Source organism: Cydia fagiglandana, chromosome 3 (genome assembly GCF_963556715.1).
Source record: "Cydia fagiglandana chromosome 3, ilCydFagi1.1, whole genome shotgun sequence".
In the NCBI taxonomy this organism is placed as follows: domain Eukaryota; kingdom Metazoa; phylum Arthropoda; class Insecta; order Lepidoptera; family Tortricidae; genus Cydia; species Cydia fagiglandana.
The window spans coordinates 15,158,707-15,173,244 of NC_085934.1; the positions used below are offsets into that span (position 1 = coordinate 15,158,707).

The window sequence follows — 14,538 nt, forward strand, 5'->3', positions numbered from 1 at the left end:
GGCCGTATTCGAACAAATCAATGCTTCTAAGATATCGCATAACAGCGATACGATACCGATCTGTCACTGTCAAAAGTCACGTTGTGACACTGACAGGTCGGTATCGTATCGCTACGACATTTTAAAAGCATTGTTCGAATACGGCTGAATAGCGTATCGTTTCGTTTTATGCAACGATTGTCATTTTAACTAGGCCCCTGGTATCGTATTTAAAAATCCTGAACACGCATCCAGGTTTGCACGCATTGCGTTCCATACCACCGGCAAACAAAATGACAAACAAAGGGCCCACGGGTGAGGTTTAATAAAATGATAACAAGCACCCGCATGCATGCCGCTCGCATGTTTGCAATTACACCAAATTTTATGTGAACTCGATATTGCAGATTTCGTAAATAGTTGTGCTTGCACACAACATAAAAAGGTCATAATTATACTTACGGCGTTCTCTGAACAAAAAATTTCTTTAGCGATTCATAATTTTTAGGATTGTTATTTCTGTCTGTCTGTCTGTCCGTGTATGTCACAACCACTTTTTTCCGAAGATGTATTCTGTGAACCGCATTAAGATTTTCACACAAAAATATTTAAAAAAAAAACAATAAATTTAGGGGGTTCCCCTTCCCCATACTTAGAACTGAAACTCAATTTTTTTTCGTCAAACCCATACGTGTGGGGTATCTATGGATAGGTCTTGAGGCGGATTGAGGTTTCTAATATCATTTTTTAGTGTTCCGTACAAAACTTTGTTTACGGAACACTTATGGGATCACTTCGGTCTTGTTTCTAAACTGAATAGTTTGCGCAAGAGACACTTCCAAAGTGGTAAAATGTGTCCCCCCTTCGACCGAAAATTGGTTTGGACGAGATCTAGTAAGTAGTTTTTTTTTAATACGTCATAAATTTGCGGTTTACCGCAATTTTATTATGTTACTTGCTGCTACGGAACCCTTCATGGGCGAGTCCGACTCGCACTTGGCCGCTTTTTTAATTAGGCATATGATTTGAATCGGTCAAACGCTCCTTTGTTGCATGTGCATTAAAAAGATCCTTATCTTCAAATTCAAATCAACAAGAAAACACTAATATTACAGCTGCAGAGAGAGCTCAGAAAAGTGGCTGCGAAGTTGAAAGAAACCCGAAAAGCCCGTGAAACTGCCTAAAGCGTTAAATTCACAATGAGTGGTGGTTTGGCTGGCCGGTGGGCGCGTCTGATACCTGCCGCCCGTGCTTCGCAGAAACTTTAAAATTCAATGTTAATAACCGCACCCGTTGCCAACGTAAATTATGCCAGGTATGGTTAAAGCAATTTTAATAAGTAAATGAAGTTCCTTTATGATGAAACTACGTTAAATGTGAATATATATATTTAATATACTCGTAAATAGTATATATGTAGTCACTAGTTATATGTACCTACTTATTAAGTTCATATCTACACATTCTGATTATGAAACTCTCCATTCGAACATATCTTCCTATTATGTATTATATGACAAACAAATTATCGATATCTTATCAATATCCGATATTATTTCTGAAGCACGCTTACTTACGACCTATACAACGTAGGTACCTATAAACCTAGGTATCTATACAACGTAGGTACCTATACAACGGCCAAATAAAATAACTCATTTACCTAATAAGTGCCGTTGACATTGTTTAAGATCTTTTAATTAAATAATGAACTAACTTTAAACCTATACATACATAAAAGTATCATATCATACGCAAAAATCGCTAAAATAAGTACCTACTTAAATATCTCAATTACAAAAATGTTGAGGTATAGGTTAACATCTACGGCAAAACAAACAAAACAAAAATACGACCATTGATTATCAAAATTGTCACCCATCTCTTCACCCTTTTCATTGTACCGAATGGACCTTGACCTTGCAATTGTATTGCAAGCTACAATCTTAGATATATAAGTAATATGTTGCAATACACTTATCGTGCTCAGTTGATACGGAGGCGCGTCGCAATTCAGTCGTTTTGCTACTTGTTTCAAGAATCAAAATGGTAAGACTCATTCCAGTACACATAAGTCATTATTGTTATTTTAACGTTTTGTAGAACATGCTTTGCATTTTATATAGTTCGTTTTTTATTAGCATTAGAAAGAACTTGCAAGAAGGTAAGCGATCTTGACAATTCTTTTAATTGAAAAACGCTTTATAAAAATATAAAACTATTATTTATGAAAGCAGAAGAATATAAATGATCGTATTAGATTCATAATTGTTACATATTTGCCGTAACTTATTTTTAAAATGTGTTTTTCAATTAAAAGACACATCAAAATTGTTTACCTAATTTCTAATGCTAAAAAAACGAAGTATAAGTTAGGTCTGCCCTAACTGTGGGTCACTCCGCGATTTCGTCGCTTTGCTACAGGTAGCTAAAAGTACATCCGTTCGACCCCAATTTTGGGGTTTGCCATAAGCCGCGCGTGGCGCAGTCGCCACCTAGCGGCCATATCTGTGCTGGCCTCGTAGCCAAGATGCCAATCGCTTACGCTCCGTAGCGATCGAAACGCAACTGTCACTGTCACTTTAATATGGAAGAGTGATAGAGAGACATGATGCTTTTCGCTGTCGAAGCGATAGCGATCGTAACCTTGGCTAGGCCGGCTGATCGTGACAAACGCGTTTTGTTAGAGAGTGAGTCTTCTGTACCTAGTACTATTATTTATTCTGTGGTTAGGGTGGTATTCCACCTGTCCAATTTCTTTGTCCAATGTGTATTTTGTCTCCCATTTTGCTTAATGAGAGAGTGAGACGCAACGACATTGGATCAAGATAATGGACAGATGGAATAACCACCCTTAGATTTTGTGTATTTTTGCGCTCTGCTAGTTAATGTTTGATATTTAGGTGCGTTTTCAGTATAAATTCCATAGACGATCCTACATATTCTGTGATCACTAATATGTTTTGTCTTCTGTATTTTACTATCATAATAGGTACCTAATAGTATGTTTTGTTTGTTATTAATGAAAAGAAATAAATTCAGCACTGCCTCTCGCTACTGAATTTATCTAAGAGGAGCAGCATAACAACATATAAATTGAAGTAGTTACTCAATTGGCCAATTGACGTGTCGGTGTCGCTATGAGAAAGAAAACCGTACTTACTGTACGAAGAAAATTCAACCGTACAGTACAAAATTGATATGACCCCTGTCAGGGGTTATCAATTTTTATTATAATTAATCAGTGTAGACAGGGGCCTACATTGATAAATTATAATAAACGGAAAAAATCTAAATAAAACGCTTTAAGATCAATTTCTGAACTCGTTTGATGTGTCTGTGTTGAATCGTAGGATAGCATCAAAAACGTACCTCGTTAAGATTGTTTTATAGGTTGACACTTTGAAACTGAATTGATAAACATGCTTGATAGATTGTTATTTTTAGAAATGACGATAGCTTTGATATGACTACTGACTACCAACACGATATTATGATATAATAATATGTATAACACTCGCAAATATAAATATATGTATACAATTATCGCATGTGCCGATGTCTGAGCGACGTATGACGTAGACATTACGAGTATACTTAGGTCATACTGAAAATTCCTGGACTGGCCATTAGCAAAAATAAGTCGTCTCATATATCAGAACCTTTCAGTATGGCCCACGTATAGTCTACTACGCTAGCCTAAACACGCGCGAGGCTGTAATATTGAATTTCTACACATGTTAATCAGGCTCAAATGTCAAGAAAAAAATCACACGAAAACTAAAGTAGGTATATTTGCAAGGACAAACTCTAATCAAAACTTTTTTAAAGATGGATCGATAGAAAAAAAGTCAAGGGCTTTAGCCTATTTCGATTTAATACTTTTAGCACAAATAGAAATATGGAAGGTAATCCCCTTTTTTATCAACCTGGAAAAAGTAGCATTTTTATCGCTAAATAACTCCAATGAAATTTGTAGGACTCCTTTTTTTCAGGTGGCGTTAAATATGCGGGGGCTAGTGATGCCAGTGTTCACCTGCTTCAACAATAATTTTACTGTCAACTTTAACGCTATTCCTGCGTACGCGCAGTATGTCCTGCAGTCTGGCTATAAGTCAATCCTAGGCATGTACCTAAGTACCTATCCATGTTACGTTAATAACACTCGATGTCCAACACAAACTTGCTACTCGACTAAACAAAAGTAACCCGTTACCTAAAATGAGCACAGTTCCGGACTGTGGTAGCCGACATGCTTACCTTTTTATAACAAAAACCTATAAATTTTCTAAGCATTTTCTTTTTTTAGTCGGCGGCACGACAGGCGAACACATGACCATAAGTGTGGCCGACAGAAAAAAGGTGATAGACTCATGGTTGGCCGCAATCAAGCCCGCCGGTATACACGTCCAGGTCCAAGTCGGCGGGGCACCCATCGCCGACGTCCAGGAATTGGTAAGTCTCCTACAGTGCCGGAGCATTGCTTAATGGCTCCTCTACACGATGGGCCAGCACCGGCCACTCCAAGGGACGCCTTTATGCATTAGAGGGAGCAAGTGATATTGCTATCTCATTCTACCGCATGGCTGCGTCCCTTGGAGTGGCCGGCGCTGGCCCATCGTGTAGAGGAGCCATAAGCGTTGATCCTATAGCGCAAGTTCAGCCCATCTAAGAAACAGAATTCTAGTTTTAAGAAAGCATTGTAAACACTTTAAAGGAAATAAAAAATGTGATCAATAAGCAATCTAGAGGAACACCATAATCTCAGGAACCAACCGAATCTGATGGATGACCCCAGGTAGGTTGAGAAATGGCATGGCAATAAAATGTCTTAATCATAGATGTAAATGTTTAAATACATACTAAGAGGAAATCTCCGACGTAATACCACCTTCTCTGTTCTATTTCCACACTTCGAAGCGTCGAGAACGAATGTATTAGGGATCAAATTTATCAACTATGCTCCTATGAGTTATGATCTATTTATATCTTACTCCAGTGTAGGTACATTAGTATAGGTACTGTCAGCTCCGACTGCTACGAGAGCAGATATGCAGATTTACAAATGAAGGTGGGCCCGATTCTTTTAGACATCCCCAAGATACGATAACGATATGTTTAAGATCTAACCTGTCAAATTTGACATTTGCGCGATTCTGGAGATACTCTTGAACGATTTCCACAGGATATGACTTAGAGATCTAGTTCATATCTAATAGATATCTTACTCTATCTAACGTAAAAGTGAAACTGTAACGTATCTAAACTAAACGTGTCTAAATCTAAACTATAACGTATCTAGAATGGATCTAGTACGTGTCGTCTCTTGTGAATATCTTGAAGTTCGAATACGGCAGGGTCACTGTGTACCTAAGCTTTAATTCACTTGCTGAACAATGGAGGCTTTAATACTTCTCGGTGGATGTCGATGACAAAGGCACGTTTTACCGTCACGATAAAGGTGCCTAATGTATAAGATTATATGCAGAATTTCACCGTGGACGGTAACAGCATATTATGGACGCGAACTTTAATAAAAGGCCTTTTCATCTATGTCAGATATTTCATATCTGCTTATCATATTGTACAAATATATATAAATAATAAATTGTTGAAACCGGTTTACGGGTATCTATTTATTTATGTACCCGTGATGGGTTCCAGCAGGCGTTCTACACGACATCAAAGCTCTCCAAACGGCCTCTACGTGTTGGATCTATATCCCCACGCACGCCTTATAAATGACCGGGCTTAAAAACCCGAGAGTTTGTAACGCAGATACAAATATATTTAGTAATGTTGTGCATATACTTATAAAAATTCGACCTATGCCACTGTGGCCCTGTAGCCGAATGGCACAGGCACCTGTCGCGATAGCAGAGGACGCTGGTTCGATTCCAGCCTGGGGCACTGGAGGCCTTGTTCACTTTTTCTTAGTATATGCCATTTATATCAGTTTATATTGTAAAAAGTCTAACTTAAGTAGAATGTAGATGTCTAAAGAGTCTTTGTTTAATTTTGTCCCTTTCAAACAAATACAAATGTTAAAATGACGGATAAAGACAAATAATTATCAAGGGTTTGTTAGACTTAACAGGCGTTTACGACAAACTCCAAAAGTCTTTAGGTATACGTCTAACACAATCCATGAATCTACGTAACGTAGTAGTAGTGTGTGTAGTAATCTACGTAATGTAGTTCTTTACGTAACTTGTCTGACTTTTTTTGTACATAAACAAATTCTATTTCAGGCCAAATATTGTCAGTCAGTAGGCGTGGATTCTATCCTCACCATGCCGGAGCTATACTTCAAGCCCAAGAATGCGGACGAATTAGTCTCCTATGTAGCACTGGTCGCGCAGGCAGCGCCGAAGCTGCCTATACTCTATTACCACAATCCCCCCAGGAGCAGAGTTGAAGGTACGAGTACATAAGTTTCTCGATACTACAGCTACAGATTTTCGCTAAATACTTAATTCGTTAAATGCTTTAGAGTGTTTATGAAGTTCCCGGCTGATATCAGGTATACTTAGTAGGTACTTAGTTAGAGCATAAAAAATGATAGTTTGTATGTAATTAATAGTCAGTTCTCTCTATTTTGATGGAAAGACTGTCATTTGTAGAATATTACGCAAAAGCCAGGTGGAATAAATTGCACCAACTATATACCTATTTTTTCTTTAAAATATTTTGTTAGTAGGTACTTATAATTTGAAAAATATCCAAGCATTTCAAGAAATAGCTATTCATACATACGAGTACGTACACTCGAATAACAACTATTCTGCCTGTAGTCGAGTACCTATAGCACTTTCCAGCAACTTTGTCGGGGTTTAATTAAAACTACCTATTATTTAACTTAAGATGGAATTGAAATTCATTACAAGTTTTGGGACGGCAGGAAAACTTAGCTTTAATTTCTATTTGCACTCATAATTGCATGCCGTTATTGCGCTCCTCACGCTTTATAGCAAACAAAAACATCTACAGAAATGTTAACAACAACTTTATAAATAAATTAATAACTTAGGTATTTATAATAAACGAAAAACTAAAAACTGGAATGAATCTAATAAATAAATACATCTATAAAGTTAACGCCACGGCAGCTATTGTTGATAATCAAGTAAATATGTACATATAGTTACTTCTGCGCATCTGATTGTACAGTCTCAGTCAATTCCCAGTTAATTAGACTGGAGTCACAATATTATTAAGACGAAACGGGAGCTGAGCTAAAAGTCAATTTTGAGATTTCAAGCTGAATATACCCGTCGCTCTGACGGGGCGTAACCGCGGCGTGAGAGACTGTATTTGTATGTGTAATGCACGCACACAGACGCGTGCGGTGCGCCCGTACTCGCGCTGGCGCGCACCTCACTGATTGCAATTTGCATTGCCACTTTTTGTTACTGCTACTACTAAGTAGGGTAATTCGCCAGTAACTGGCCACTTTTAATAACTGGCCGCCCTAAACTAAAAATGAATCCTATTCACCTATAAACAGAATTCATTTTAGTATAAGGTTTCAATAACTTCAATAACTGGCCACTTTATACTAAAATTAATTCTATTTATAGGTGAATATAATTCATTTTTGGTTTGGGGTGGCCACTGACGAATTACCCTATTGCGATTCAACTTTTTTACTTACCCGGCTTACGTTTACGGAACTCGATATCGAATAGGGTAATTCGCCAGTAACTGGCTGCCCTAAACTAAAAATAAATTCTATTCACCTCTATACAGAATTCATTTTAGTAGGTAAGGTTTCAATAACTGGCCACCTTTACTAAAATGAATTCTATTTATAGGTGAATAGAATTCATTTTTGGTTTGGCGTGGCCAGTTACTAATAGTGGCCTGTTACTGGCGAATTACCCTATTTATGTACTTAGTGGTTAATACTAGTATCAAGTATTTTTTTTTTCAATAATGCTCAGAAACGAAGTATAGACATGACAAATATAAATATTAACGTCTTTGTAAGGCAAGATTGGACATTCTATAGAGTAAGTGTAAGTGTATGAAACAACCAATTCAGCTAGGACTAGGGAATGCTATCTAGATCTCGCAATTTCGAGATCTCGCTAGATCTCGCACGTATTTTCGAAATTTAACCTAGTTGACAGGAAATCTCGATATATGCAATCTCGGTCGAGATCTCGATTAATATATTCGAGATCTCGAACAAGACTGAAAGCGAAATACTTTGTTTTAAGTAATATATGACCTTAGATTCATGTTGTTCAGGCAGTGCTATTATGTGTCCGGCTTTAGCTCTATTATTGTTACGCAGTTTCTAAGTAAAGGTAAATAGTGGTTTAACATCGATAGCATTTCATAGAAGTAAAGTAAAAATTAAAATTGATTTTATGTTAAATATTTAATTTGTTGTTGTTATTTTCAAAATATAACATGAGGTACCTTAAATAAGTAGTATGTCGGCGGCATATCGTAAAATCGTAATCCTTGGCGTATCATGAAACGCTACCATTTCCTGATCTAATATTAACCCAGGCATATCACGATCTTCCTTATGAAAGAGACGGCAGATCTATCAGAGCAATGCATTCTTTGATATTCCTAGCTTCATAGCGGGCGCATTGTAAAATAATTGATCGAGAAATCATATACATATTTTCAGTGATTTTGTAAATGACTACAGTTATGACTACGGTTATTAGAAACCAATTATAGTATGTTTAATATTCTTTCTAATGGTATGCATCACAAATTGATCAGTAAAATAGAACCCGAGAAATAATGATCAGTTGAGGTCGGTCGCCCGCCATTTACGTGACGGAACAAAATTCATCATTACTATGTTATATGTATAATATCATACATCAATAAAACTTATGTTTTTGGAAAGCTAATGACATTTTTCGTATATTTTATACTAACATTAATTGCGGTAAAGTTTTAATTTATTGAGTCAGACGCATGTTTTGTCAGTACTTATGCCATCCATGCACGGTAAAAAATCATATATTTCAAATATTTTGTAAATGACTACAGTCATGACTACGGTTATTATAAAACAATAATTGCACGTTTAATACTCTTTCAAACGACATCTCACACGAACCGATCGGTCCCATAGGTCTAAAGACGTGAACAAATATCAATGCTGGTCGGCCGCCCACTTTTTCCTTCCTTTTTTTCGACACGTCCCCCCCCCCCCTCCATAAAATAAAAACCGGTTTATTCATATTCTGGAGACCACGAGGAACACGTCCATACCAGTTTTAGGTATTTAGAAGAGATGTCGACGAAAATCGTGAAGGAGACGACTTTTGTTTAATTCGCCTATAGACTATAGGAATATCAGAATATCACACCTTGAGGTTTGCGCAAAATGGCTGGTGTTCGCTAGGCAGATCATGAAATGTCGGCGTTTCATTATATTCCTAGGAATATCTCGATACGCCCGATTTTACGATGTCGATTATTGATTAAAATAACATAATATCATATCATAATATCATAGTCATATTTTTAGTTACTTTGTCAAATTCGATCTCGTCGAGATATTAATCTCGATCCCGAAAATCTGACTGTCGAGATTTCGAAACACCCAATCTCGATTCGGATTTTTCGTGCGAGATCTCGAATCGCCAATCTTGGTGCGAGATTGCATTCCCTAGCTAGGACCTTAAATTGCTCGACAATTACGGAGCGTGACTGTACCTAAAAAATTTGTAAACCCATAACCATGCAATATAGTACATTTCGATGCTAGTGCGGAAGGTATGTCATTACTTCACGAGTACCGAGATATCTTGCCACGAGCCGCAGGCGAGTGGCAAGACTCGGGACGAGTGAAGAATGACATTTCCGCACGTGTATCGAACGACGTTTTTTAATACAGTTGCGAAAAAATAAGAAAAACATTGTTAATCGTACACTAAACAAAAGTGGTAACAGTGACAGCTCGGTTAGACGTCGTCTTTAAGTATATTATATCTATGGGCGTTTGACAGCTATTCCGTTCCATTCAGTCAACTTATTAAGAACGGAATTTTCAATATTGAATATTAAAAAATAAACGTGTTATAATGACGAAGAGGTAAGTAATTAAATATGAAATATGTAATATTTTTCGTATTCTTACATTAACGGTAGGTTTTTATGCTGATTACGACGTTTAAAGGAAACTAATATTAACACTCATCAATAAGTAGTCTTGAATTGGAACAAGTATAAATTTAAAAAAATATGAAAAGTAAAAAGCACTAGTTCGAGATAACCAACTTTCCGCACGCTAAACAGCTACGTAAAGTAGCACTTTTTGAGCAACTGTATTAAAAAAATATTTTTGATTTTGATTTCTAATTTGAAATATTAGAATCAAAAAGTTCAAAATAGATTGTACCTATGTAACTACAAAAATGTGTTCCCTCTCAACGCAAAACCCCTTGTGTCTTAGGAGGATCTAGATATTTTCACACAAGACGGTTTATCGATAACTTCTTACATCACTAGATTATCGACATTAAATGTCGACTATTGCCCATCACTTTTCTGGCTGTGTACGTATTTAGAAACTTGACTCCGCCCCTAAAATTAGTGCGATAGGGACAACTGCAGCTGAGGGGAAAAATCCTGCGTAAAAATGACAAAAATCGAGGTTTCGTAGTCCTCTTTTTCCTCCTCCAAAACTTAACCAATCGTAACCAAATTTGGAAATCTAAATGATTATGAAATTATCTGTGTCGGACCGTTTTGCTTTTTTGGCTAATTGATATCAGTTTTGAATACCACGCCTCTCATTGCGGCATAGTCAATTAGGCCATTTTGGCCATTTTTGAAGGGCTCTAGCGCCTTAACAAACAAAAATATCAAAAAAAGCAAAACGGTCCGACACAGATATTGACAATATTAATCTATGTTGAAAAAATCATTGCTCTAGCTTCAAAAACCACGGAGGAAAACGAGGACTACGTTTGTATGGAGAAATGACCACTCCTGTTGGCTCTTAACATTTGACTTTTTTTCAGTAAACGCGCCAGAATTTGTAGCTAAGGCGACCGCTCGCATTCCTAATTTTAAAGGCATTAAGTATTCCCCGAGAGATTTGAGCGAGGCTGCTCAAGTGCTGAGGGTTCTGAAAGATGGACAAGAGATGTTCGTATCAGCCGATACCGTGAGTTTTTAATTCTTCATAGAGTTCAACTAAGCTGACACGGCGTACCTACAACATTACATTAGAGTACAGTCGCCATCAGATATATCGGAGCGGCCAAGGTACGTGCTCACAATCATCTGAACACGCCTCTATTGTCAGGGCGTTAGAGTGTGTGCTCAGATATTGTGAACACCTTGGCCGCTCCGATATATCTGATGGCGACTGTACCATCCACCTTTCCCTTCCATGAAATTAAAATCTAAGTGTAATAACATGGGTGCTCAAATCTTACTCAATAATATGTCCCATAGCTGTTGACGAATTAAGGACTAACCATGGGACATATTTGAGTTGTATGCACCCATATTTTTACACTTGACTGAGTAGGTTTACTCATAAAGATGTGATAAATTTTATAATACCTACTCTTATATTTATACCTACCTAAATCTACATAATACAAAACAAATTGTCCACTTCTACCTAGTTACTTTTAAAAAATATTCTAGCACTACTGCGGTTAAATAAATGAAAAAAAAAATTAAGCTGTGGATTTTCTTTAATCTTGAATACATAATACTATAAAGAATGTTTTTTTTCTAGCTATTAGCTCCAGCAGCGCTGCTCGGCGTGAAAAACTTCATGTGCATATCCTTCAACTTGTTCCCGAAGCTGGCAGAGGATATCATAGCTGCTGTGGAAGCCAGCGACGTCCCCAAAGCGCGCGCGCTGCAGGAGACTCTTAGCCTTGCGATAGAGGCCCATACAGCTGAGGGTACGTACCTATTAGAGCTTATCAACTTTGGCCGATCCGATATTACATGTAGATAACTCTCGGAGAAAGAGAGCTGCTAGAGAGTGCCCTAAATGGCATCAAGCCTTCAATAATAACTCGTTGATCAAATATTGAATACATTTCGTATCTCTCGTTATAGGTGAACTGGTGGCAGCGATTAAAGCTGGCATGGGGATCGTAACTGGCGTGAAAGTTGGCCCGCCATCTCAGGTCAATAAGCCGCTAGCCCCTGAAGCAAAAAAGCGGATCGAGGACAGACTCAGGGCGCTTAAACTAGTCAAATAGAATTGAGAGCAAAAACTGGAAACCGGAAAGCCCGACAGAATGCATCAGGCGTTAAATTTATAATGAGAGGATACTCGCTAGTTTTTGTATAAGTATATTTTTTTTATAATTAAAGGGTGTCTATATTTTGCACAATTTTATTTAGCTTCATCGCGTATATTTCTTATTTATTACCTATGCATTAATACATATACATATGTATATATATATATGTGCTTAAAATCTTGTAACTTAAATTCGAACCACTTCCCGGTGTCTGATTAAGCTAATATTGAATTTCGGCTCATTTGAAAGACCTCGAGAAGTACTTACCTACTTGATAGACATGCAAAGGGGAGAAAGTACAGTCGGCAATAAAAGTGTGTATCAAAAATATTTTTTGACGGTAATTTGTATATATAACGTTGTATACCGGCGTACTAAATTGATGCGTCAGGTAGCCCATGGAACAGCCTAATTAATATACTTTCACTACTTTCAATTTAGTCATGTTGAAAGATTGTAACTATTGTCAGTAGTTGCTTTTAAATTCTGGTAGAACGGCGACGTCCACGATACGCCATTACCTACTACCTGCGATAAACGAAATGCGACTGCATACTATCTCATACATTTAGGTCCCCTGCTCGATGGAGCCGGTAAAAAGTGCTGTCGGCGACTTTGGCGTAGACGTCCACGTCCACAATAAAACCAAGAAAGCAGATAAAACTAAAGCGACGTTTTTATACAGCCTGTATGATAGCTTTAATAGCGTCTTTAGTAATAATAACGTATTTAGGTGATATAGGTCGGTTCTGCGTTTTATAGATTTTCGATGATAGTCAAACGGTAACGACTTTGGTTGGCATAAAGCCAAAACCATGATTGCAAATTACGTACCCCGTACTAATAGGTACCTACACACTTTTAATTCAACATAAGGGGTGCATTATTATTTTCCATCGTTTTTTCACGGAAACGTACGAACGTGTCTTGCTATTTCAGTCATTAAATGTTGTATTTCAAACACTACATTTGTAACTAACTGTAGCCCCAAAAATATCGTGTGTATTTCCTTAAACTTCGGCGAGTTGGAGATGCAATTTCAGGAACAAAAGATTATTAAAGTTTTAATAACTATATAATTAAAGTTATAATACCTTATTGGCTTAATATACCGGCACCCATGCAATTTGTTCGAATACGTTTTAGATGGAAAAATGATGAAAACTGTTATTACAGTTTGACGAGCTAGCCTAGCTCGGTTCCACCATTCCTAATGTCCACTCATACGGACGTCAGTTTACGAGCTCGCTGACCCAATATTATGTACTTTTTACAGCCCCCGTCATCACACGGCTATGTTTTACGACAAATATCATTTTATAGCGCTACGAGCACCTCAACAGGATCTTATTACAGTTCGGGAAATAACAAAGTTGACGGTTGCTGCGAGACAGAGCATTCTGATCTTAAAAATAAGATACCTATTTGATATTACAGCTCTCCAAAGGGCCTCTACGTGTTTGATCCCCACGCAAGCCTATCAAGAGACCGGGATTTATAGGCCCGTGAAATAGGAGATACATATTGGAAATATTGGAAGAAAATTATATAAATTGTTGTTTTAAAATGTACAATGTACTTAAGTATTAAGAATTTTTTTAAATTATATGAGATTGCAAACTCAGAAAGCAAAGTATAAGTTACACAAGCGCTTCTATTAAACTAAAAATACTGAATGTATAAGGCTAAAACCACGTAATTATCCCAAGAGAAAGGGTAATATAAAGTTAGTGGCTTTTAACATGTTTAAGCGTTCAGCAAACTGCGGCTCGCTGGAACTTCAAATGTAAACTCCGTGTTAGAGTTATCGCACGCGAAACGAAGATAATGTGAATAATTTTCAAGTGGAATTTAATTAATCTTATAAAACTTAAATCCCTAAGAACAAAATTTATTGACCAAAAAAAACATAATAATAACAGCATAGATAATAATAGACAGCTCATCCACCTCAGATTTCGTCAAAATAAAATGTATATTTTCATATATGTCATCCGCAACATGCAACGTCAAATCTAAAAGGAAATTGGTCATTACAAAACACATACTAATAAGCCATAAACCTATATCCTAATCCGGTAAGTACCCGGCACAAACGTCCCCAAAATACCAGCGTCGTTCCCGCGCTGAATAGCCACCGATATTCGCTGGACCAGGTACGAACCAGACCTAGGATCGCAACCCCTATCCCGCAAGCGCTTTCCCAGGTCCCTCACAAAAAAAACTTAAATTCATGAATTGAGCACAAACCAAACAAAAATATGTACACTACAAAAGTACCTACAAGTAGAGCGGATTCTGA

At 37.2% G+C, this 14,538-nt stretch overlaps 1 protein-coding gene across 1 annotated transcript; it reads left to right on the top strand.

Annotated features, from left to right (window-relative positions):
• Nucleotides 1-1,971: 1,971 nt before the first annotated feature.
• Nucleotides 1,972-12,263, top strand: LOC134680554 (N-acetylneuraminate lyase-like). Its single transcript, XM_063539668.1, has 7 exons — nucleotides 1,972-2,028; nucleotides 3,975-4,104; nucleotides 4,289-4,434; nucleotides 6,231-6,399; nucleotides 10,983-11,128; nucleotides 11,714-11,885; nucleotides 12,046-12,263. Exons 1-7 carry the CDS (start codon nucleotides 2,026-2,028, stop codon nucleotides 12,189-12,191), a joined length of 912 nt encoding a protein of 303 aa, XP_063395738.1. The 5' UTR covers nucleotides 1,972-2,025; the 3' UTR covers nucleotides 12,192-12,263.
• Nucleotides 12,264-14,538: the final 2,275 nt, after the last annotated feature.